General features: G+C 44.9%; 1 protein-coding gene across 2 annotated transcripts in view; it reads left to right on the top strand.

The window, feature by feature from the left end:
• Positions 1–26,630, top strand: part of LOXL2 (lysyl oxidase like 2) — an 80,342-nt gene that overhangs the window by 13,700 nt on the left and 40,012 nt on the right. For both annotated transcript variants that reach the window (XR_014520215.1, XM_083480505.1), the window contains exons 3-4: positions 3,257–3,432; positions 25,107–25,318. Coding sequence is in view for 1 of the 2 variants with exons in the window: in XM_083480505.1 (XP_083336631.1) it covers positions 3,257–3,432; positions 25,107–25,318 (388 nt within the window). In the remaining variant the exon portion in view is untranslated. The remainder of the gene's footprint in view (positions 1–3,256; positions 3,433–25,106; positions 25,319–26,630) is intronic.

The following is a 26,630-nucleotide window of genomic DNA, read 5'->3' as shown; positions in this document are numbered from 1 at the left end:
AGAGGCAAGGAACCTTTTTCATACACATTTTCTTAGTGGTGGGCAGAGCAATGGATGTGACTCTTAGCCTTTGTAGAGCAGGTTACAATGCAGGCACACAAAAGCCAGAGGTTTCTACCCACACATCCCCACCAGCACCACACCTCCATCTGCACAAGCAAGAGGCTTTATCTACAGTTCAAGGTTGCATTCCATCCAGACAAAAGTACTTGTGGGGGTGGAGCAGGGAGCATCCTGGACAGGGGGGTGTCCTATGGAGAACCCCAAGAACTGGATAGAGAGCAACTCCTGCAGCCAAGCAGGTGCCAAACGTCTTGCTCTGCTTTCCTTTGGGCCACATCAGCGAGACTCAGAGGGGGGTCATGTTGTCTGGCCAGCCCAGGACCTCCATATGCACTGCCCAAGCTTGCGTCCTGACTTGGGTGCTGCTAAAGCAGTGGTTTGACTTCACCCCTGGAGGCACACTCCATTGTCTCTCAAGACAGATGGGTGCCAACAACAACAATTTATGAAGAAGAAACAGAAACTTCAGCAAACCTTCCCTTTTTGAGAAACCTCTTATAGCCGCCCTCCTCTGTGTATGGCAATCTGAGAGAGCTATGTCTCAGACATAATCCAGGTCTCCGTTAGTGGCTCTGATTTGGCTTGCCAATGACAAGCAACAACTGGTTGCACTGCTGTCAACAACAACAAACCAACCACTAGGCCATTGTGTTTAATCACTGGGTTTGCACCACTTTCCAGTGAAAATAGAGCTAAGGATGGGTCAGACTTCAATTCCTGGACCATGATGGAAAAGATGGTGTCAAAAACATTTCCCCAGAAATTTTGCACTGTACTGTGGGCTCAGCATTAATGAAAAAAGGAATAATTCCTAACCCTTTCCAACACAGTGTGGATAAAATATTGTTTATTTGTTTGGATGACACAAGATTAGATTGGGATGAGCCTTCCCTTCCAGATCAGCAGATTATATAAGCAAACCATTCGCCCTTTTTGTTATGGCTAGGGGTCTCAAAAGATGGGCGTGTCTGGGGCCTCTCTGGGCATTTGCATCATTATCATGCCCATCAACCCCCCCATCATCGCTGACCATTGGCCATGCTGGCTGGGACAGATGGGAGTTAGAGTTCCAGCAATGATCCTGTAATGCACACTGCACCTCCTGAAAATCCCGTTTTTATTTGCCCATCCTAGTCCTTATGCATTCTTTCAGTAACTTTACTTCCTTTTGTAACATTAATGGAGAGAGGGGGTGGCAAAAATTTGCACCCATTTATTCAGAATTTTAGAGGCTGTAGCTTTCTCATAACTACTAGCTGGGATTTAACCTCCCAATGGGCCTCTACCTGTCTCAACCATAGTCCTGCTTTGCCTTTCTGGCAGCTCTCCCAGGTGGAGTAAAGCTTGCAGCATTTATTCCATTTTCCAAAAGGTGACATTCCCATTTCAGAATGCTGCCATTAAATAAGCCAGAGGTATTATGATGCCTGGTTACATTTTGATCCCACCCTCCCTCCAAGTAACTTGAGGTGGTACACAGCCCCACCTGCCAGGGACTAGGAGTCAGGTCCCTCTCCATCAGGTGATGGAGGCAAGAGCTCTGAACCTGAAAGGGAAAGGCAGGCAGGGCCAGCCCCAGAGGCACAGCTCCCAATTGACTTGTGCCCGACTACCACCCCATTGCTATCCTCTGACCCGACTGTAGAAGGCCTGTACTTCCTATGCTCTGTTGAAGTAGGAGATTACTAGAGAGGGATGGAACCTTTTAATTAGAGCGGCATTTTGCAGCACAGGTGATATCAACAATTAGGTTGCTAGCAGCCTGGTGGGCTTGCTATAAAAGGGCTGGGTTTCAGCTTGTTCATTGCTGGAGCAACTTTGGAGCTAAGTGCAGGGCTGCATCTAGCCTGAATCCTACCAGAGCCTTGTCCTACACTGCATAGCAGGACGCTACCACCTTTTTAGTTTCTACAACGTAGGTTAGACCCTTTTGTTGCCCAAGTGGCATCCCACTTCCACTCCAGCTAGGGCTAGTACTTTAAAAATCCCTGCTGCCCCATTCAGAAACTAATTGCTGCCTATCTATCTTCCACCTTTCATGGTGCTGCCTGAAGACATACCTCACTTCACCCTGAGGTATGATAGGGCCACTGCCAGCTTAGGTTGAGAGAGACAGAGCAACTGGCTTAAAGTTACCTTGTACTGTAAGCCAAGCTGAGTGGTGGTTTTAACCCAAGTCTCTCTGCTTTAAGTCCCAAACTATAGCTGCTATACCACACATCCTGATACCCCCCTCTCCATTTAGATGACTCAGTCAGTGGTTAAACTGAACCCCCCTCTACAGCTGTTTATTGAGTAGCTGGTGCCTTTGGATAGATTTGAAAGCTGCTAAATATAGAAGGATGATTTTTCAGCCTGGATAATTGGAGGCTATGGACTAATCAGCAAAACTAGTGGAATTTAGTGACATTGCTGCATTGTGAAGTGATACTCTTGCAGGTTTCAATGGGAGGAACCTGTGATAAAGGTCACTTTATCCTGACCCTTGTAAACTGATACAGCACCATCAGATGATTGACACAGAAACGAGGGGGGAGTGAGGGTTTTGTTCCGTGTCCAGTCATGTGCCTCTGGAAAGCCCATGAGCAGGACATGAGAACTATCACACTCTCCTGTTCATGTTCCCCAACCACTGGTATTCAGAGACATGCTGATACAGGAGGTATTATATAGCAATCTTGTCTAGCAGCAATGTATGGCCTTATCCTGCTTTGAAAGCTGTCCAGGTTGGTGGCCTTCAATATATATTGCATGGGGTCCTCAGGCCTTTTTCTGGCAGCTCTTGGCAACATTTGATGCCCCCTGCCCTGACAGCCCTTGCACTGCCCTCCCAAAGCCAGGTGAGCAAGGTACTGGGCTTTGGGAAGAAGGTATGAGGGCTCCGACAGGGTCCTAGAGTCCTCCAGGCTCCTTCTCAAAGCCTAGTTAATGCTTTGACAGCTTTGGGAAGAAGGTGGTAGAGTTCTAGGACCCTGCCAGAGCCTTGCACCTTCTTCCTTGGAGGGGCTGTCAAATTTTGGCCTTGCTCCTCCCCCCCCCCGGAGTTCCATCTCAAAGTACTCTTGCAGCCCACTTGTTATGAAAAGTTGGAGCACCCTGATATCTTGGAAGGAGAATATATGACCACTCAGCCACAGTAATCGAAATGTGTGGCAAGGTTTCGCGATCTTTATTTCTCGTCTTTCCTCTGTAGGCAGAATCTGGTTGGACAATGTCCACTGTAATGGCAGAGAGGCTTCGTTGGCTGTCTGCACCTCGAACGGCTGGGGCGTATCAGACTGCAAGCACACCGAGGATGTGGGTGTGGTCTGCAGTGAAAAGAGAATCCCTGGCTTCAGGTTTGATGACTCCCTGCTCAACCAAATAGAGGTAAGCACAGCTCGGTATTGAGCAGGGCTTAGCCCCTGAAGCGTCAGCTGCTTAGACCTGTGAGAACAAGTTGCCTCCAATTCTTTTGGCAAACCATTGTTGTAGTCAGGGTGCACAGTTCTCAAATTCCATTTAGAAGAATTTAGAATAAATGAATACTGAAATATGGATTAAGGTAGGATGCACCTTTAGGCCGTGTTTGCAAACTTGGGTTCTGATGCTAAAAGCAAGTCAGTGGCAGGGGAGGGGTGCATCTGTAGGCAGATTTAGGGTAGGTGTTTTCCACAGCAGGATCCCAGAATCATTATTCAGGGCTAAACCCTGGAGTAGGCAGGCGGGAGCAGCTCTATTGGTCAGATGAGGATAGAAGGCAAGGCTCCTTCTATTTATATTACACTATGCAAAATGTACAAAATACATTGTAAGTAGGGTAAATATAGATGCTTCTTCACCTGACAATGTATGAATGAAGACGGATGCCCCTCATGCCACAACCAGGTTTGGACTTTTCTGTTCTAGGGTAAGCTCTCCTCCTCAACTGACTCTTTTCTAACACACGTACCTGACTCTGATTCCAGTGAGGGTTTTCCCCTTCACCAGTTGGCTTTTATTTAAAGATACCTACAATGCTTTTATATTTAAATCAGGTTGACTAGGTGCAAAATAAAAAAGAGGGTGCAAATCACTCTGCACAGCTGGTAGGAGGGAGGTGTTCCATGATTCTCACAAGGGCTGGCCAATCAACAGCTGGATTCTCATGGAAGGAGGAACAGCCTATTGCTCCCGAGTTCAACTTAGCTTGGTGGTTTGGCCATCTTTCCCAAGGGAGTAAGTATAGATCCACTTAGTGCCAGTGAGATACGTATTACTGTACTTTACCCTAGATTTCTCCATATGCTTCTTTGGGGATGTTGTATTAGAGAAGCACCAAGCATGACTAGATTGCCTTTTGCTCTCTTCCTTGAAAGTGTGGGCTTTTTGCATTCCACCCTGGTTCTCTTGGAGATGACTCAACTTGGGGAGGTCACAGAATGTCCAAGGTGGCTTGGGTAGTCACTGGCTTCCCCAGGGCCACATCTGCATTCTCAGAGCAGAGACTGGAGGAAAAGATGGATGTCTAGACAGAGGTCAGCTCTCTCTGGAATGCTTCATATATTTAATCATGCAAGTCAGCTTCTCTGCCTACTGCTTTTCCATTTGCTAAGGACTGAAGTGTATGAGGTTAATTCAAGGCCATTCCGATCTACCCTGATGAATCAGTTTGCACTGACCTAACTCTTCCTAGGAACTTGAAAAATCATACTTTGGGGGTGGGAGGAAATGGGAAATAAATTATCTGCGTAGGAGGTAGAGGAGCAGAGGCCTTGGCTTGTGTATATATCAGAACATGCACAGGCTTCTGGTTGATCTGGTGCCTGTTGCATCCATACAATGTGTCTTGCATTCATGAATTGAACTGGAAACTGGTAGGAAAACTCCCTGCAGTTCACACTGTCCTATGCTTAGCTTCATCCTTGATCAGAGGCTCAAATCTTGGTATATCCTGTGCTTTTTCCTGGGGGTATTCAAAGGTATGCAGTACCGGCATCTTTCCCACCTAACTGTTAAAAGTGTGGCACTTGCTGTAACAACTTCATGGTGAATACCGGTACACACACACACACACACACACACACACACACACACACACACACACAATATTGGGTATCTCCACTTTGGGGGAAAAGAGTTCAGGTGGCAGGTCTGGGGGATTTTTTTGCCTGAGGCCCTGGAGACTCAGTTAGCCTAAGGGATGGAATTGCCTGACACCAACTTGGACTCTAAACAGATGGTGACCACTCTCACAAGCCAAGGAAAAATCACCTTGGAGTGATTTCCGCTTCAGCCAGGGTTGGGGAACATTTTTCAGCTGAAAGGCCACATTTCCCTCTGGCATATGTTTGTGGGGCCACATGTCAGTGGTGGGCAGAAGCAGGAAGCAAAAGTGAGCAGAGCAAACAAAGGAAAATTGGAGCATTGGAGAGTAGTTTGGTCTTTACAACACTCAGTCGCTCATCTCTGTCCTCCATCCAGATAAGCAAGACATATTACAGTGGAACATTGGTTCCCAAATGCCTCCGTTGTCATATGTTTTGGTTCTCGAACACCAAAAACCCAGAAGTAAATGCTTCCATTTTCAAACATTTTTGGAACGTGCAACTTGGCTTCCACTGAGTGCAAGAAGCCATTGCAACCAATGGGAAGCCGCACCTCGGTTTTCGAACGTTTCAGAAGTCTAATGGGCTTCCAGTACAGATTTCGTTTGAGAACTGAGGTACTACTGTATCAAAGTTCAAGGACACATTCCAACCAGGCAAAAACATTTGGGGGGTGAAGCAGGGCCAGTGAGGGGTATGACTGGGGAAGAATCCAAAGGGCCAGATAGAGAGGAATGCTGGACCAAATTTGGCCCCTGGTCTGAAGTTCCCCATCCCTGCATCAGACCATAAGCACAGCAGGAGGACTGCAAGAGGCCTCCTGTCTCATAATGAGTATGGAAACCAATCACTGATGGCTCTTAAAACAGGGATGGGCAGTCTGTTTTATCCCGTGCCCTAGTGGTCTTTGGCCTAGTTTCATGTGGGTGACAAGAAGGCACAAAATGGGATATGAGAGAGAAAAAAGGGTGATGGGCAGAGAAGGAAGGAAAAGGTGCTGTTGCATCCACAACTGGTTGTGGCTTTATGTACCACCAGCATGTGACCTACTACAGGTTACCCCCAAGGAAATATGGCTCGCAACAGCAAAAGGGTTCCCCGCTCCTGTCTTAAAGGTATGGTTAATACAGGAGTCAGGAGAGAAGCAAGTTGTGGAGTCATCATGATCGACATTGGATGGTAAGGTTGGGTGAAGTTTAGTCTGACTTCTTGGGATTTGGGGGTTGCCCTGGTTCTTCTGCAGGCTGTGGAGGCTGGTCCATTAGAGCACGTGGGGCACAGCCCCACTAATCTCCGCCTTTGCTTAACCAGCCCTCACTTGCCTGCCTTGCTACTTACAACCAGCCTAAGGGGTGAAATTGCCTGACACCTTCCCCCTCCTCCTTAGTCTTAGGGCTTCTCCATGCCTCCATTTGCCCCACCGTTTTCCCCTGGGGAAACCCGCAACTTACCACTGAATCAGACCAAATGGCAATTGCATTTCCCATGGATTGCTGTTCGTTCTGATTCATCAGTAAAAAGCATCTTTTCCAGGGTAAAGCTGTGGAGTAAATGCAAAACTGCTCTGAGCCATGCTTTCAAGGCATGGGACAAGCCTAGCAAGGAGGGGGATTGCAACCAAACCTAAAGCAGGTGGCTGTGCCTGCCATTGGCTCAGTTTTCCTGCCTTCCATTTCCTGTCTTCCAGTTCCACTGCCTGCACCACCTGTTTCTTACTCTTGTTTTCTCAACCTGAGTAAGTTTTGACCAAACAGTCCATAGGTCTCTCAGGCTCTCTTCTCCAGTGGATCCTTAACTTTTAAAAACCTGCCTTGGATTTTTCAATGCTTGGGGAAGGGGGGAGCAAAAGGAAACTTTTACAGCAGTGTTTCAGCTGCAGAAAGTTTAGCCTGTCTCTGTGAGCCAACAGACTACTCTCCTTTGGTCTTTTTTTAACTAGTCTGAGAGTGGCATCATATCTTCCGTGGCCACTTGCTCCCTTCAAGCAGCCGTGCTTTCGGCACGTGGCGCTGCGCTGTCCCAGATCCGGCAGTCAATGTCTGTGCACGTGGATGCAAAGCCTCAGACTTTTCTTCCCTTAACACCACAGGGATTCTTCTGTAATGGAAAAGCTGACCATTACTGACAAGACCTGGCCGCACAGCTGCTTAAGTTATTACCACTCATTGTACTGTAAAGATTAAAAAAACACCTTATCAGCTCATCAAAAAGCATGGTGCTGTGCAATTCTATTTGACTGTTGTAAGAAACCACCACCATTTAAGTTTCTGGAATATGTAACAACAGAAATGCAGGATCAATTTTTTAAACATATGTATTATTTCTTGCAGTCCAGCCCTAAAGACCCCACTGCTCTCCCTCTGCAGTGAAAAAAAAAGTTTGCCTGAATTAGATATTGCATCGCTTTCCGAAGATGCTTAGAACATTAGGTACATGGGAAGCTGCCTTACAGAAAGTCAGGCCCATTGGTCTATCTAGCTTAGTACTGTCAACACTGACTGGCAGCAGCTCTCCAGGATTTCGGGCAGGAGTCTTGCCTAACTGGAGATGCACTTCCTACCTAAGAATTATAGTTGGTGGTAGGAAGGGTGGCAGCAGAGTAGTATAACATCTGCTTTGCATGCCACATGATCAGTTGCCTGGTAATCATGGCTTGCCACTTTGCCATGCTATTCAGCAATTTAATGGGCAAAGGAAATAGGACCCTGCTATTTATAATTTTTAAAACACACACACACACACACACACACACACACATGCATACACATACACAGATGTTTCTTAATAATCTCCCAGACATTCCTTTTAAAAAATTAGTTGTTGACTTTGCCCTTTTCTGCTTAATATAGGTCTTGTTACTAAATATATCAAGCCACTGTGTAAACAGAATAGCTCTGAATTCCAGCAGCATTCCAGCTGTGGGCAGGTTCAGGTACAGGTGTAATAGGACCTAGATCTCAGGTCCAACATTTATATCTAGAGCACTGTGGGGTTAATAAGCAATAGTGTACACATATATGGGAGAGTTAAGCTGCCCCCAGTCATTAAGAGTCATTAGCAATCAAGAATTCAAAGGTCCGCTAATGATCTAAGGTTAAAAATAAGAATAAATCATGGCATTCAGTCTTAGATAATTAGCAGAGCATCAATATATTAATTCCATACCCCTGGGCAGCTTAATCTTCTCATTTATAGAAGAATGTCAAAACAGCTACCAAGATTACCATCTACAAGAATGAGGGTGTTTTACGCATGAGCTTATTTTAAACTTCTGTTGCTTTTTATTGGGGATAATAGAAGATGAGGTGAGAAAAGAGGATCGTAAATTGTTTCAGTATGCTACGGCTGCCGCTAGGATCCTCGTGGCCCAAAAGTGGAAATCCCAGGATATCCTAACTCTAATAGAGTGGCAGACTAAATTTTTTGAATATACAGAATTAGCAAAAATGACCTATAAAATTCGAGACTAAAAAGGGACAAAGTTTGAAGAAGAGTGGAGTAAATTTGTTGCATACATATGAATTAACTGCAGAAATTTAAAAACTGTAGCAGGGCTAATATAAATCCTGTGATATGAATTGAGGGTAAATAAGAATCTGCAAGAGATGTAAAATTAGGAAAACCGTATCAGGGAAGGAGGGAAGTCTGGGTGCGAAATTGTGCAAGGTAAATAAGACAACACAAAATGTTGATTGTGAAAGTTTAAGTTTTATTTATGTTTGTGAAAATCAATAAAAAGCATTGGGGGGGGAATAAACTTCCGTTGCTTATTTTCAGTTCCTACTCTTCAGTTAGGTGTTACAGGTTTCTAGACTAGCTGGCAAATGTTCAGCTTATTTCCACTTTGGTTACTTCAGTTCCTCAACTTGGTTGTTTCATAGGTGCTACACTGGGCTTTTTCCAGCACCTCCAAGGTGGGTAACACTGCCATTCTAAAAGAATAAGGGGGAAGTTCATGGTGAGCTCCAGGACCTCTTTTTCTAGAAAAAATAGCACTAGTGCTACAGCTTAATATTTTGGTTCTTAAAGAAGGTGGAACCTCCAGTCTGTTCCCCAAACTCTTCTCACTGCTGCTCCTGAGGTACCTCTAGAAGTATAACAGACCCAGGATCCCCCCCCCCCCTTGTGACTGGATTTGGATTCTTCTCTTCCTAGAAGATCTCTCTCCTCCTGACGACATGAGACCCAAGGAGACGGTGTCCTCACAGCTTCTCCTTCTCCAACTCAGCCCCCCAGTTCACTCCTCTCTGAATACTCTCCCAAGACTCCACACCATGTCTTCCTATCTAAGCTATGAGGCCCCTTTCTCTAGCTGGAGATATTTTCCTCAGAGTGGCTGTCGCACACAGACCAGAACTGACTATCCCTGACTCTCCTTCTCTCTCTTAATCCACCTCCCCATCTGAATCCTCTCTCTCAAACGGCTCCTTTTATTCTCCCTCCCAAAGCGCTGGCTCCACCCCCCTCTTGGTAGCCAATCAGAGAGAGGCTCCAGCCCTCTGGTGGAATTCTGAGGCACTGCATCACCAGACTCTGGTCTGGCTCAGCTGTCCGTCACAAAGGTATTCCTGTTAATTTGTTCACCCCACATTTTTCAGTGCATTACTGTTATAGTTGTTTAGTGGATTTGTTGCATTATGACGGAGCACTTTAATCCACTTCAGTTGCACAAACCAAAATTTCTGATATGCACTTGAATTCTTTCCACAAAATATAACCCCCCCCACACACGTGTTCGCTCTCCCCTTACTGCCTATTCACCCATTCCTCTCTCACAAGCAGAGATCCCCATTTGCACTCTTAAGTCTTACAGTTTTCTACTGTCAGTGCTGTTCCCTCTCTCCTCTTCACTGCTTCCTACCAACACCCCGTGTATCCTGAGGGCTTGTATGCTTAGCATTCTTTTTCTTTTTAAACTTCTGAGCAGTTGGAATGCTCCTAATACATTCCATAGCACCTCATCAAATGAACCGATGGCTAGAGAGGGAGGACCCCTTTCCATCAGCTGGAGGTGGAACCTTTGCACTCAAGAGCTCAAGGATTTCCCAAGGATGCAGCCTGTGTCATGTTCTTTCAACTTTATTTGAATGAGGCAGTGTGCATGTGTACACACAAAACTGACAAAACACAATTCGGGGAGGGGAGAAACAGAATGCCTTGTGTGCTTTCATATGATATTTCAGCTTGTCTTGGTGTGATCGTAGCCTTACCCTTGCCAGTTATCCATACTTGCAGGTGGAGACTTGCAACACATATTGCAGCATATCCCTCCCCATTCCTGTTCAGGGCTCTAAGAGGCTTGCAGCAGGAGCCAAATGGGAATAGGCAGGGAGGGATGAAAAGTCAACTATTTTATTCCCTACTCCACCAAAAGTTTTATCGGCTGTGCTGCATAGCACTAAAGCATGGGTGACTCCAGATCACATCAGCCCCAGCCAGCATGGCCAATGGTCAGGGATGGTGGGAGCTGGTGTCCAACAATGTCTGGAGGGTCCCAGGTAGGGAAAGAAGGACCTGCCAGTTTGGTTATCTAGGGACTCATCCACCCTTAACCTTTTGCCCCATAATTTCTAGGCACAGATCCATGCTTTAAAGCACCATGTTTGAGGGGGCCTCCCTTGGAAGCGCTTTCCCCACAAAACCCACTCTTTAATGCTGAATCAGAGCAATCGACAATGGCTGCTTACCTGTTTTGGAGGTGAGTGGTGGTTGTGGACCCCTGCAGCACCTCCAAAGCCCACAGAGCCTTGCCACATGTCTGCGACTATTGCCGCACCTCCCCAGCCGCCATAGAGCCTTGTGGGCACTGCCAGGCCTGCAGTTCAAATTCAGCCAATCCGTGGCGACTCGGGAGGCGGGGCTTGGGGAGCAGACCTGAGAATCCTAGACTTCACTCAGGTCCTCTCCCCGGGCATAAAAGCAAGCCAACGCTGCTTGCAGCATCCCAGTCGGCCTTGGAGCTCACCCCCACCCCCCCTTTATCCGTGCTGCTGCTCATGTGTGTTTCCTTTCCTTTCAATCTTTTCCTTTCTACCTCTGCAGGTTTTCCTATGCTCTTTTGACGGTTGACGTATTCGGAGCCAGGAAGGAATTTCCCCTGCCCAGCAGGTTTTCCCTTCCCCGTAGCACTAGGTTTAGGCCTTGGACCGAATCCTTTAGTCCATCCTTGACCGGGGCGGGGGTGGAGTGGGGACCCACCCCCCTCTCTGCAGTGACAATTACAGGGTACCCCATTAAAGGGATCTTGAGGGCAAGCCAGAGGTTGTTGGCTAGCGGGCCATACTGCTTCCCCCAGCCTTTGGGTCGGCCCACCTGCATAAACCCAGCCAGACCCTGTCATGCCTCAGTCCCCTGCAAGGGGGGCTGAGGGGTCTACACACCCAGTGCCTACGCCAAGGTTCACCAACATCTGAAATCAGTAAAGCATAGCTGTCAACTTTTCCCTTTTCTTGCGAGGAATCCTATTCAGAATAAGGGAATTTCCCTTTAAAAAAGGGGGAAGTTGACAGCTATGCAGTATAGTTGTGGCCTTTTAAATCCCAGTTGTCGTGTCCATTCTTTTATCCCTCTAGTCAGCATGCAATTTGGGTTTTCCCATAGATTGTTTGCTTTGATTCAGCAGTCAAGAGTGGGGTTTTGTTAAGAAAGCACCAAGACAAAAAAAAGCACTTGAACGTGGCCCCCCCAAGGCACCCTCAATATTTCCTAGGACAGAAGTTCTTGACCTGTCTTTGGGTGGTGCCACTTTGTTGCCCAGCTATCTGGACCATCACCCAGAATGGTTGTTGTAATTTAGAGATATTTCTTACAGAGAACATAAGGATGGTGTTATAGTGATAATCCCTGGGAGATGGGTGGGGAGCCAAGAGCAGAAAGAGAGAGGAGCTCCAGCAGAAACTGTTTTTGGTAACTATATTTGTTTGGCAATAATACATTATATTAATTTCCCCTTTGGTGTTACCTTCAAGTGACTTAACCCCTAATTTATGACTCCAGCTTCAGGATTCGTTGAGATACTCCATTAAATTCCCCTCCCCCAGTCTTCCATTCCTCCCCTGCAACAGTCAGACAGTGTTTCATGAGCATTCAGTATATTCAGTCCTCATTAGGCTGTTTTTGGGTTTCTTTCCTAGGGTTTTCCTATACTTCTGCAAACTTGCTAACGCTTCCGTCATGTCCATGTATGGTGCAGTTCTACCAACTCACAGTTGGAGAACTGAGTTTGCTATTAGTTTATAATATGATGAAGATGATAGGTGCTTGCTGTAGAACAATAACGTATTTCGATGCATTTCCCTGCTTCTCATGTTTACTTTCTATCATGTTATGGGAATATCTTACATTTTCTGATTTTTTTATCTATTCCGTGTTTTGTTGTAAATTCCTATGACCACTAGCTGAGACAGCAGGCTGACAAATCCAGTGCTTCTAATCACAAGTATAATTCCCAATGGTACATATGCCCATAACACTCGTATAACTATTGCCAGAAAAAATGTTGTGAATGTGGTATATGAGTACAGGGATGGAAGATAATTCTGTGATCAAAGGCTGAAATGTGTATGCAGCCTGATGATGACAGCAACTCCCACTGACGTGGCCCCTTATGTCACGTCTGAGACGGTGTAGTTAGGCGAGACACTCTTAAGTACATACGTAAATGTACTTGGTGTGAAATTCCTTGGATTCTTCGGCTTCTTGAAGGAACACTAGATTGCTGTGTCTGTCCAGACCCATGGGAAGATTCAGACAGAGGAATGGGATACCCCAGGCAAAAGTTTGTGCCAGGCAAAATGATCACAACGTTCAGAGGGGGTTCCCTTTTTCCAATAAGATTTTATTAAGACCTTTCATAATACATTGCAATAAAAAGCAAACTAGTGAAAACAGAGAAAGAGAAAGGCAGAATAATGCAAAGTCCTCTCTCACAGGTAGATCTTAACTCTTATCTTACACAGAGAGAGGTGAAGCCTTCCAGCTCTCTCCCGGGAGCTTCCCTTTCTCCTCCCAGCCTCCCCCCCCCCGACTCTCTTGGTCCCTCACCCCCATCTACATGCAAACCCCCCATTAACCCTGAGTGTATGACAACAAGAAACACGAAAGAACAGAGCAAAGCAGAAGCAGGAACAAAGCAATAAAGGAAAAGAAAAGATAACAAGGGATAAAAATATTAAAGGAATAAGAAAATAATAAAAGAACAAAGGAAAAGAAACAAATAAAAAGGTCTTCCAACTATCCGTCTGTCAGTTGTATACACAAGAGTTCTTCAGAATATTCAGATGTTCACCCCAGTGTAGTATCCAGCTGTTCCTCCCATGGCTAGTTGATTTCCCCCCAGTCTTCTAGTCTGGGCATCTCAGGTTCATTCACTGGGAATGTTCAGAGCAGGTTCAATGGTAGAGCGCCTGCTTTTGCATCCAGTGGGTTTCAGGTTTACTCCTGGGGCACCTGCAATTAAAAGGATCAGGCAGCAGGTGATGGGCAGAGCTGTACCTGAGACTTTAGAAAGGTGCTGCCAGTCGAAGAAGAAATTGTTTGCATTTGACATCATGCTAAATCATACCAGCTTGGCATGAATGAGGAGGAACAAGACCCAGTGGGTCCTGGGTTTATGTGCTTCCCCCTCTCCTCCTTCCATGCAGATGGGAGGAGGGGAGGTCAGAAGCTTTTGCTTCATGGTACTTTGTATCACCTGAACTCACAAACTTTATGGCTGGGGTAGCCAACATGATACTCAATAGATGCTGTTAGATATTGATACGGAAGGAGGGGGGGGGCAACCTTTCTCCCTTCCTCCCTTCAGCCCCAGCCATCATGGCTAATACTCGGGGATGATTTATTTTTATTTATTTGTGGCATTTATATAAGTGCTGTACATGGTTCTCCCCCTCCACACAACAGCCTGTTAGGGTGAGAGACAGTGACTGGCCCAAGGTCACCCAGTGAACTATGGTTTCAAACAAGCTCCTTGAAGCTGCCTTGTCTAAACTAACAATAGTTAACTAGAGTTCTGGGTTTGGACAGTATGATAAGTTGTGATTAAATGAAAATGAAAGCTGCTTAACTCCTGTTCCTGACTGTGAAAGAAAAGGAGAGATGGAGTGGGGAGTGTGCACACCAAAAAGGCATTCCGTAGCTCATTTCTGCCACACTAAGCTGTGGTTTAGCATGACATAAGAGTGTGGTCAGTAGTTAGCTAGATGGACAAATAGACTGAACTAATATAATGCAGCTGCCTGTGGATGCTTCCACTCATGTCAAAACCACCAGAAATCTCTATTAAAATGGAAAGTTACTCTGTGAAGATTAGCTGTGGACTTCCTGCCACTCCATTGTCAGAGGCAGTATGCGAGTATCAGTTGCTAGGAACTGCAGGCAGAGAGAACATTGCTATGCTCAGGCCCCAGAATTTATAATTCTATATTTTGAGGCTGGCTCCCTAGTTTACTGGGGCATCAGTGCATCCCCTGACAGAATGTTATTAGCACTTGGCTGTTTGGTTCCATTTGGTAGATAGCATGTAATGGTACCAGATTTCTTATTTGATGTTTGCCAAAGCAATCAGAGACGTCATCAAATCTAAAGCACTCAAATTCAAATCCTGCAATAAAACTTCACTTTCAAAACCCAGAATCACACATTTCTAGGTTTGCATTGATATCGTCAGGGGCAAAATTGGCAATTTCAGCAATTTAAAAATATTTGCTCCAGCACTACTCTGGGAGCAGTGCAGTAATCAACTTTCTAAACTTAATATTAGTGGGAGTTATTCACAAAAATCCTTTGAGCTGTTGGTAATATATTGTGATTTTCTGCTGAGGATGTTCCACATATCAGGTAAAGGCTTGCCAGGAGCGTGGCCAACAAACAGCTGTAACCAGCCTTGATCTAGAGGCTGACTGCCAAGTTGTGTAAATGGCGGGAGAGTATAACATGAGTCACTTCAAGGACAGATGTTGTTCCAGTGTTGGTGCAGGCAAATTCCACAATGGTAGTTCATGTCAGGGCAAAGCAAGGAAGACAGGATGGGAACAGAGGGCTTCAGAAGAATAATCAAGTATGAGGCAAAAAAAGCATTGGGTTACCGGCAAGCAGATGGAAGGGCTTGAAGTAAGTCAGGGACTGGGAGAGCCTGCAGGAACAGATAAAAGTAGGAAAGTTCCAGAAGATGCCAAGGCTTCTGTTGCTGAATTGTTGAGAGCTGTGCATTCAAAGATGCTGTGCTCTGATTCTCTGGGCTATCAGTCAGTGCAGGTGAAATACTGGTATCTAGACTTCAAGTTCAGGTCTACTGCCAAGGGTGAGGGACCCCCCAGTAAAGTGTGGACTGTGGGATTCCTGAAACAATGGTTGGCCCGCTAGTTAGGACTTGTAATGGCCTGGGGGCCTTGCCTTTGTGGCACCAGCTATTTTTTCCTTCGTCAACTTCCCTCAGGTTGAGTTGGCTACCAAGACATTGGAGTGAAAAAATGATAGCTGCCACTACAAAAACATAGTAGCCAGCTTGAAAAGATAGCTGGCCTCTGCTTGGAACTGATATGGATGTTTGCTTTAAGGAGAGACCAGAGCAGGCGTTAAGGGGTGGACTCTGCTGAGGAGGGTGTACTGGGAGGCCAGCAGCTGATCAATGATGCTTGCTGCTAACACTGGACCTGATAACGTTAATCTAGCTGAAGAAACCGATGTCTGAATCAATTATATGACTGCCATCTTTTGCTTTCTGGGAAGGCTAGCATCTTTAACAGTTATGGGACATGAGGAATTCAGCTGCATTTCCATGAAAAATACCTCTCTGCCTTTTGAGTTTCTGCCTGTTTTGCAGTTGGCAAAGGCACAAAAGCACGGCTGTAAATCAGGGAGCAAACCTAACCAGTTGCTCCATCTTTGGCACAAGCACATAAAATACCATGGACGAAGCTCGAACAGATATTGTTCCAGCTTTCAGGTTAAGTTCGTCTTTTATTTTCTTTGGCTTCATGGAGATAGAATAGCTGGGGGGGGGGGGTTCCGCTGCCCAGATCTACTGCAATATAACACTTGCTTCAGCTTAGACCTAAACATTATCATAATGGGCTTTCAATTTAAATGCCATTAAAGAACTTTAAAAACGGAAGGAAATTATCCAAACTCACCCAGGGCAACTGGCAATTCTTTGACATATTTTTGTTAGTTTGTTAAAAAGATTTAATGGTTATTTTAACCCATTGCTGTTGACAATCTAACTGATGCACAACATAAACACATGACATAATATAATAATAAATAGGACTTATACCCAATGTAAAGAAATGGAAAATGATTAATTACAAGAGTTTGAGGCTGCTATCCTGTGCCAACAGGGAGTAAGCTTCATTGAACCCAATAGGACTTATGTCTGAGTAGACATGCATGGGATTGCATTGTTAGTTAATTGGTTGATTATATCAGTTATATCCACATAAAACTGAATATTAGAAAGCTATACTTGTAAAGCACACATATCACAGCAGGGAATTGGAAACACAGAAAGGAATGCCTTTTTAAAGATTTGAAGTTTAGGAACTTAGTAGAATATAGGAAACTGTCTGCCAGGGGCTAAAGGCAGGCAGAGGTCAGCAATAAAATAATAAAGCACCCAACATCAGTGAAATTACTGCTTTATTTAAAGAAATGAAACAGTGCAGTCCTAGTGATGAGAGCAACTCTTCCCTGTAGCTCTTGCCCCAATGCGACAGCTGTGAGGACTGAAGGTCTTTGCCTTCCCACCGCTCTCCAAGACCCCTCTTCCCCCATTTCCTCCCCCAGCAGCCTAAGGCTCCATCGTCTTGTCTCCCACTGCTCCACCCTCTTCATTTCTCTGCGTGTTTGGGGAGACCTGGGGGAGGGAACCCTGTCGCAGCAGGTGGGGGAGACTCCCTGGATTCTCCAGCAGCTTGACTCAACTCTGTCTCTTGGCCCTCAATCCTCTCCAGCCTCTAAATCGGGGCTGCTCTGTGCCCCAGCTTCTTCCTGCTCACTAAACCCTGTTACCTCTTCAGCTTCTGACACCTCATCCTCCCAGTCTTCTCCCTCTGACCACTTGTCGTTGTCCCACCACCAATCCCTGGGCTCTGTGTCTTCTTCCCCTGGGGGTGTCCTTGGGGTTTCCCTGTGGTGCTTGCCAACACTCCTCTTCATCCAGCCAGTCCATGGCACTGCCCCATCGAGCTCAGTATTGTCCACACTGACTGGCAGTAGCCCTCCAGGTTTCAGGCAGGGGTCTTTCCCATCTTCTTGTAGGTGCCACTGGGACATTTTGTACCTGGGAGATTTTGCACGTGAAGCATGTGCTGTCCCACTGAACTACATAGCCGTTCATGGAATCACAGTCCTTCCCCTTTTTAAAAGAGCTTGATTTGGAAAACAAAATCTGCTGACACTTTTTAGTCAATCTTATTGTTTTAAATTAAATTGATCATAATTGATGAATCAGCTAAACAATGTAGCTCTGACAAAAAAGTTAAAATGGGGCCCACCATTTCCCTTAGCGCCAGAAATTCATTTTCCAGGATGAAAAATAGTATTTAGTCTGGCAAAACACTCAACTGATATCTTTTACACCAGCATTTTAGTCAATGTAATATTACACAAGCAGATCTAGTGGGACGATTTTGTTTTATAGGTGTGCAAACTGTGTGCCTGTATGAAGTTGAACTGGGAAGCAGGAAAGAGAATGGAGCAAAGGCTTAAGTTAGCTTTTCTGGCAGACCTTAAATGTTGTGCTGACCTGGTAAAATCATTAGCAGACTCAAATATCCTCTGAGGATAAAAGCTATGAAATATTGCTGATGAAATTGTTCATATGCATTCTTAGCTAACACAGGGTGAAAATCAGAACAAAAGAGGGATGGATTATTATTTTTTTGATTTCTTTTTGCAGTACATGAATCTTCTTTTTTGTACGAGAAACTTTAAGGAAGAGAAACAAGGACTGGCGTGCCACGGAAGCAGGGGAAATTTCCCAGAGTGATATTTTTTCCTTTTACACCAACACCCAATGTGTTGGCAACTCATTTCTCAAGGCCAATTTAGAAGTGATTTCACTAGCTACAATTGTTAGAATACAGTATAAGCCTGACACGTTTGCCTTCATCTATTTACTCACTTTTTAGGAAGCATTCACTGTGTTGTAGCTAGATTTTTGCATTGCAATGGTTTTTCTGTTGTCTTCATGTATTTTTTCAGATGTAATCCATGGTTTGCTAGTGGTTTTTTGCAGTAAAATGTTACATTTGCAGCAGCATCCTGTCTAGTGTGGAAAGGCAAAGCATAATTAAGGCTTTTGGGGGCTACTGTGTTTGTAATTTAAAGCTTCCTCCTTGCATGTTGTGCCATTTCTTTTCCTTTTTGGGCTTTCTGTTCAGCTACTTTCTGTCCTCCCTTAAAAGAAATAAAAGAAAAAATGAGAAGATTCCAGAAATTGAAGCCTTCACTGCCCCAGCAGATAACAAAGATCAGCTAATTGTTGTTGTTGTTGTTGTTTAGTCGTTTAGTCGTGTCCGACTCTTCATGATCCCACGGACCAGAGCACGCCAGGCCCTCCTGTCTTCCACTGCCTCCCGCAGTTTGGTCAGACTCATGTTTGTAGCTTCGAAGACACTATCCAACCATCTTTTCCTCTGTCGTCCCCTTCTTCTTGTGCCCTCCATCTTTCTCAACATCAGGGTCTTTTCCAGGGAGTCTTCTCTTCTCATGAGGTGGCCACAGTATTGGAGCCTCAGCTTCACAATCTGTCCTTCCAGTGAGCACTCAGGGCTGATTTCCTTCAGAATGGAGAGGTTTGATCTTCTTGCAGTCCATGGGACTCTCAAGAGTCTCCTCCAGCACCATAATTCAAAAGCATCAATTCTTCGGCGATCAGCCTTCTTTATGGTCCAGCTCTCACTTCCATACATCACTACTGGGAAAACCATAGCTTTTACTATATGGACCTTTGTTGGCAAGGTGATGTCTCTGCTTTTTAAGATGCTGTCTAGGTTTGTCATTGCTTTCCTCCCAAGAAGCAGGCGTCTCTTAATTTCGTGGCTGCTGTCCTCATCTGCAGTGATCATGGAGCCCAAGAAAGTAAAATCTCTCACTGCCTCCATTTCTTCTCCTTCTATTTGCCAGGAGGTGATGGGACCAGTGGCCATGATCTTCGTGTTTTTTTATGTTGAGCTTCAGACCATATTTTGCGCTCTCCTCTTTCACCCTCAATAAAAGGTTCTTTAATTTCTCCTCACTTTCTGCCATCAAGGTTGTGTCATCTGCATATCTGAGGTATGGACTCGATGGCCCTTGTGGTCTCTTCCAACTCTATGATTCTATGAGGTTGTTGATATTTCTTCCGGCAATCTTAATTCCAGTTTGGGATTCATCCAGCCCAGCCTTTCGCATGATGAATTCTGCATATAAGTTAAATAAGCAGGGAGACAATATACAGCCTTGCCATACTCCTTTCCCAATTTTGAACCAATCAGTTGTTCCATATCCAGTTCTAACTGTAGCTTCTTGTCCCACATAGAGATTTCTCAGGAGACAGATGAGGTGATCAGGCACTCCCATTTCTTTAAGAACTTGCCATAGTTTGCTGTGGTCGACACAGTCAAAGGCTTTTGCATAGTCAATGAAGCAGAAGTAGATGTCTTTCTGGAACTCTCTAGCTTTCTCCACAATCCAGCGCATGTTTGCAATTTGGTCTCTGGTTCCTCTGCCTCTTCGAAATCCAGCTTGCACTTCTGGGAGTTCTCTGTCCATATACTGCTTAAGCCTGCCTTGTAGAATTTTAAGCATAACCTTGCTAGCGTGTGAAATGAGTGCAATTGTGCGGTAGTTGGAGCATTCTTTGGCACTGCCCTTCTTTGGGATTGGGAAGTAGACTGATCTTCTCAAATCCTCTGGCCACTGCTGAGTTTTCCAAACTTGCTGGCATATTGAGTGTAGCACCTTAACAGCATCATCTTTTAAAATTTTAAATAGTTCAGCTGGAAAGTCATCACTTCCACTGGCCTTGTTATTAGCAGTGCTTTATAAGGCCCATTTGACTTCACTCTCCAGGATGTCTGGCTCAAGGTCAGCAACCACACTACCTGGGGTATACGAGGCATCCATTTCTTTCTGATATAGTTCCTCTGTGTATTCTTGCCACCTCTTCTTAATATCTTCTGCTTCTGTTAGGTCCTTTCCACTTTTGTCTTTTATTATGGTAATCTTTGTACGAAATGTTCCTTTCATATCTCCAATTTTCTTGAACAAATCTCTGGTTTTTCCCATTCTATTGTTTTCCTCTATTTCTTTGCATTGCTCGTTTAAGAAGGCCTTCCTGTCTCTCCTTGCTATTTTTTTGGAAGTCTGCATTCAATTTCCTGTATCTTTCACTATCTCCCTCGCATTTTGCTTGCCTTCTCTCCCCCGCTATTTGTAAGGCCTCATTGGACAGCCACTTTGCTTTCTTGCATTTCCTTTTCATTGGGATGGTTTTCGTTGCTGCCTCCTGTATAATGTTACGAGCCTCCATCCATAGTTCTTCAGGCACTCTGTCCAGCAAATCTAAATCCTTAAATCAGCTAATTAAAGGATAGCTAATTAAAGGATCAGCTAATTAAAGGATCAGCTAATTAAAGGATAGTTAATCACTATAATCCCCCAGCTGCACTGAACCGGGAAGTAATCATGCAAAAAGAAAACTTTTAATTAATGTTGCAAGGGATCTTAATTGTGACTAAACACTTTAGAAGGACTTTGGCTATGCAGAAAGTTATCACTCTAAGTGTACAACTTCTCTTTTAATTCTGCTTTCAGCTACTTGCCTGAAGGCAATGCCTGGCCAACACGGAAGGGTGCTCACATGATTGCAATCTTGAAGTGTTTTTCAGGGCTTGCTTCTGAAATTCTTTAGTGCTAAGACCAATATCTCCAGGTATTCACTGAATATATTTTAGGGGACGGGGTATCTGTGATGGGGTTGTCTCTTTTTCACAATTCAGATATTAAAGCGGGAGGCGGGGTTGTTTAATACCGAAAAGTAGACGACTCCAGCCAGTTCCAGCAGCAATCGGCCATAAAACAATACTGCATCATAAGGACACTTGTGTTGCTAAGGTACAGGCAGAGGAGCAGGAGGCAGAGCGATGGATGATCCACCAGATAAGACCAAAGACTGTGTGAGTTATGAACTAATATAAAGTAAGGTCACCCTGCATTTGCCTCTTCTAGTAATGAGGCTTTTCAGTTGGGGGATGAATGAAGGACCTGTGACCCTCCAGATGTTGCTGAACTCTCATCATCCCTGAGGATGCCTTGCTGCTTGGGGGCTGATAGCAGCTGGAATACAACAACATTTGGAGAATCACCAGTTTTCCACTTGAGCTATAGGGACTTTTCCAGCAGAATATGGAGATAGTTGGCCCGTTTCCTCTCGGAAGGGGTCAGATTTATGCTGTAGCTTCAGGGAGTCCAGACAACTGTTTACAACTCTGCAGCTAAAGTGGATTGATAGGATTGTCCCGTCCAACTCGTTCTGCTTGGGGCTGGGACTCATCATTTTCTGTCTTTGACATTCTGCTGAACCAGAGCTTTGCCTGGTTTCGAAGAACACCAAATCTGGAAATCTATTGCGAAGAAGAGGAGGAAAGTAGTTATATTAATCTGGAAAATTTAGCTGAATCCTTGGAACAAATGTTTGAATTCAGTGACTTTAATGTTCAGAGGGGTCAATATTTATTTGCATGACTGCTTGTAGGGAAAACAGGCAATTTTTGACTAAATCAACATATGGTACAAAAATTCAGACAACTTATGACCTGTTTGCGTGATGGTGAACTGACTTTAGGCAAAAGTGTGCCCCCCCCCCCCGCTCAATTGCATGTTCTGCCTGCCTACGATGGACAGATGGTGGAAACTTCAAACAGCCAAACTACTGCATGATTGTTGGAAACGTCCCATGAGAAAACAAGGTCTGGGTAAAACCACTATTAGATGCTGGAAAAGGGGGAGAAAGGAGGTGCCACATTGAGCCCATCTTTCCATATTCAGTTTATATACAAACTGTCCAAAAATCTATATGTTATAGAGCACTTCATAGAGAGAGTCAGCATGGAGTAGTGGTTAGAACATTGGACTTGGGAGACTTTTATTATTATTATTATTATTATTATTATTATTATTATTATTATTATTATTATTATTATTATTTAATTTATACCCCACCCATTTGGCTGGGTTTCCCCAGCCACTCTGGGCAGCTTCCAACAAAATCCCCCATTCACCTATGAAACTCTCTGGGTGGCCCTGAGCCAACCACTGTTTTTGTGAGGATAAAATAGCAGAGGAGAAAGAACCTCATTTAGCTGTGCTTCCTGTACTGCAGGGTGTGGCATAGAAGACCCTTGGGATCCCCTCCAGCTCTACGTTTCTGTGATTCTGTTATTTTTATTTATTAAATAAATAAGCTTCTTGAATCAAAAGCAAGATATAAATGTAATAAAAAGACATTCAATAAGTGTCTGATCTTGCTCTTCATTTTACGGTGCACAGTGTAGTAGTAAAAAGGAACAGCAACAGCATTCTCCCCTTCCCCTCTTGTATAGCCCCATGTTGCTCATGTTAAAAGGACAGAGCTATAAGGCAGCCGTAAGCAGCAACAGAAACACAAACGCCTTATGGGAAGGCATAAGAGATTGTAAGAGCCTTCACCTTACACTTAATAAAGAGCAGGGTAGGTGCCAGGCAGCCTGGGGCTGCTGGAGAAGAGTGTTCCCAAGTCAGGAGGCCATAGCTGGAACAACTCCATCTCCAGCCATGCCAGGGGGGCTTTAAGGGTCTATTGCTACATTTGTGGAGCAATGCAAAATGCGAGGTTTTCACTGCAAAGTTCAGGGGTTTTGCTGCAAAAAGGCTGCAAAACTTTTGCACCAGTTTTGAAGGGATCCCAGATTTTGGGGTTCATAGTTAATGAAGCTGAGGCCATATGCAACTTACCGTATTTTTTGCTCTATAGGACGCACTTTTTCCCCTCCAAAAATGAAGGGGGAAAGTGTGTGCGTCCTATGGAGCGAATGCAGGCTTTTGCTGAAGCCTGGAGAGAGAGAGGGGTCGGTGTGCACCGACCCCTCTCGTGTTCCAGGCTTCAGGAAGTTATCCTCAAGCCTGCGGAGCCCGCGGGAACTCCCGCCGGGCTCCGCAGGCTTGCGGATAGCTGCCTGCAGCCCGAAGCCCGGGGGTGCGGCACTGTACACCCTGGGCTTTGGGCAGCTATCCGCAAGCGTTCGGAACCTGGCGGGAGTTCCCGCCGGGCTCCCAAGGCTTGCGAATAGCAGCCTGCTCTCCCCGAAGCCAAAACAGCGGGACAGGGCGCTGTGCAGCCCTCCGTCTCGCTGTTCCAGCTTCGGGATGGCTGCTTAAAGCCTCCGCAGGAAGCTACAAAGGATGTCCCCGAAGCCTCAAGCCTTTAGAGTGCAGCTGCGCTCCAAAGGCTTTAGGGATCTTTGAGGCTGGCGGTGGGGGAAAGCAGCGCTTCCCCCCACCGCCAGCCCCACAAACTTGGGGGGCAGCGGCAAGGCTTTGCCCTGTTCCCCGACCTGCTCTTGAACGCACCTTGTTTTTGAGGGGGAGAACAAGAAAAAATTTTTTTCCCTGTCCTCCCCCTCCTATGGTCTGGTGCGTCCAATAGAGTGAAAAATACAGTACTTCTAACAGCTTTTCTTTTCATTTGATTACAGTAGATTAAAAAAATAGTAACTATTTTTCACAATGCTACCCAATTCACTTTCAGAGGTACTGTATTATATTTATAAATAGGAAGGGGAAAATTCCACATTCGTGACATAATGACAAATAAATCATGTATATAAAGGAAAACAAGCTCTTTAGGGTACTTTATATAAAGTTCCAGTGGGCTCCCCCCCCCCCCCCGTGATTCCTTTTCTTCCTTTTTGTTGCCTGTCTCTGCAGCCAAGAGCTCCCCCTCCCTGGCTGGCCTGCTCTAGCTTTTGGGGTCAGAGTTCCTGTGAGCTTTGCATGCTGCTGCTGCTGCTGCTGTCACGTAGGCCCTGGATGTGAAAATCAGTCTCTCTTCATGACTCATAACCCATCAATTCAGTGGAAGGGAAATCCAGACGTGCTCCAGAGGAGAATTAATTTCACAAAGGCAAGCACAGAAATCCTAGGAAATTGCTAGTTAAACCTACCTACCCTTTCCACTCTTGCAAGGCTATTGGAAGCAGAAACAGCGTAATTTTAGCCGGCAAATTTTATTTATCTGGTTGTTTGTATCCTGTCCTTCTGGGGCGCATGAACAAAGTTTCAAGGCAGCCCGCTCAGCTGGGCTAGAATCTGTGGGAATAGCCAGTAGTCAGGACCGAAGAGTAAGTCAGAATCATAGTGTAAACCAGGTTGCAGGATTGCTTCACATGTTAGATTCCTACAAAAGAAATAATGGTGTATTTTAAAATAATAGTTCCCATCTGAAACACATTTCCCATCTGAAGCACAGAGGCGCTCAAGGCAGCAATTTGAATCCTGGTTGAAGACTTAGTGTTGTTAGTTTAGTTAATGCACAGGTATATGCAGTGCTTTTTTTCTTTAAAAAAATGTTTAGGGGTACTCAAGAAAACCACCATTTTATAGTTCAAATTGGGGGAAATAAATGCAGTAAATGGACAAAAGTACAAAGATTCACAAAATGTCTAGGGGTATGCGTACCCCTGCATACCCTCATAAAAAAGCTGTGTGTGTGTGTGTGTGTGTGTGTGTGTGTGTGTGTGTGTGTGTACGTGTGTACACCCACCCATACCGGCCTAGGATCTTTTGATAAAGGGCAGTATATAAATTGAATAAATAATAATAATAATAAATAGTAATATTTGTTTTATCAACGCAACAAATCTGTTGTTTGTGATGTATTTCTTGCTTGCTTTGTATCTGTGTTGTGGCCAATGGATTAGCAACAAACCTTTGCCTGTCTCCAACTCCTTTTCCTAGAACATGAACATCCAGGTGGAAGATGCCCAGATCCGACCCATCCTCTCTGCCTTTCGCAAGCACATTCCCGTCACAGAGGGTTACGTGGAAGTGAAAGAAGGAGGCGTCTGGAAACGCATCTGTGACAGGAATTGGACCACAAAAAACTCACGTGTTGTCTGTGGCATGTTTGGATTTCCATCAGAGAAGAAATACAATGTCAGAGTCTACAAGTAAGAGGGGTTTTTAAAAGGGGATTGTTGTGTTCTTGGGCCCTGCTTAGAGCTAGAGGTTTCCAAATGAGGTGGCAAAACCCTAGGCAAATTGCTCTGGTGTCCCACACCCCCTGGTCCATGTATTAAGCAGCTTCTTTTCTTCCTTTAACTTCCTTCATAACAAGGGAGGCCCCCAGGCAGCTGCAGAACAGCTTGTGTTAGGAAACTGTTTGTATTGTTTTTCCAGCCTGAAGACCATGATTTGTGGGGCAACCGTGGAGGGAGGTCCAAAGGATCAAGATTTGCGGTTTTTTTGCTTGTTCTTCTGGCTTGTCAAAAGGCCACTGAGGTTCCTGCTTACAGGATTCCACTGCCTATGTTTCTTGTTGTTCTTCATTAGCGAGAAAGGCAAAACAGAAAGGCTCCTGGATTAGAATCATGTAAAGCAGCATGGAAAGGCTCTTTCTTTTTCAAAGGCCAGATGCTTTTGGTTTTTTCCACAGGCATCAGTAAATAAGTGCTTCCAGGTGACCTGGTGTTGTGTCCAGTGCATGGGAACAAAATATCACATGTTTATGCCAGTTCTCTCCTCCCCTCTTGGAATCTTTAAAACCCACCATTTATATTTCAGCCTGATGCATTGTGAAAGAATTCACCACAAGAAGGAAAGAGAGAGAGAGAGAGAGAGAGAGAGAGACGCATGTGAACTCACTTCTTTTTGACATGGTGCTGACATGATGTGGTGCCTTGTCAATCTATATCTGGTCATCTGCTCCTTGCCATAAATTGTATCTTGTCAGTCTGCGCTCTGCATGCACTGCTGCCCTACAAGCAGCGGTTTGCAAAAGTTGAGGTTTAGTGGCAGTGCCAAAGTACTACATCCTGCCCCACCTGAACATCTCCAGATTAAATGGGAGCAGATTATGGGCTGGCATTTGATGGCAATGGCTTGTATCCCATGCAGCACTTAGTAACTTTCTCATCCATGCAAAGTTTCTGTGTTTCCTGAATTTTGCAATGCAGTTCTAGCAATGTGTATAAAAATGCACATATTGGGGGGGGGGAATCATAAAATGCATTATATTGGAGAAAATTGCATGCAAGATATGCATAGTAGAAGAAATTAGCTCTAACATGCTGATGAATTTTAAAGGAGGACTTTATTTGCAAACTAATATGGAAATGTGCTGAACTGAACTTAATATTGGAAAAATTAGAAACTGAAATTTACATATTCAGCAATCCTAAATGTGCCTGACATGAAACTCAGTGTGCACATTTAAACATGACACAGAACCTTCTGTAATAGTGGAGGTCATTTTTGTGGGAG

Source organism: Podarcis liolepis, assembly GCF_965112155.1.
Source record: "Podarcis liolepis genome assembly, chromosome: 16".
In the NCBI taxonomy this organism is placed as follows: Eukaryota; Metazoa; Chordata; class Lepidosauria; order Squamata; family Lacertidae; genus Podarcis; species Podarcis liolepis.
Note: the sequence above shows the minus strand (reverse complement) of the source record. Positions and strands in the feature narration are given on the sequence as shown.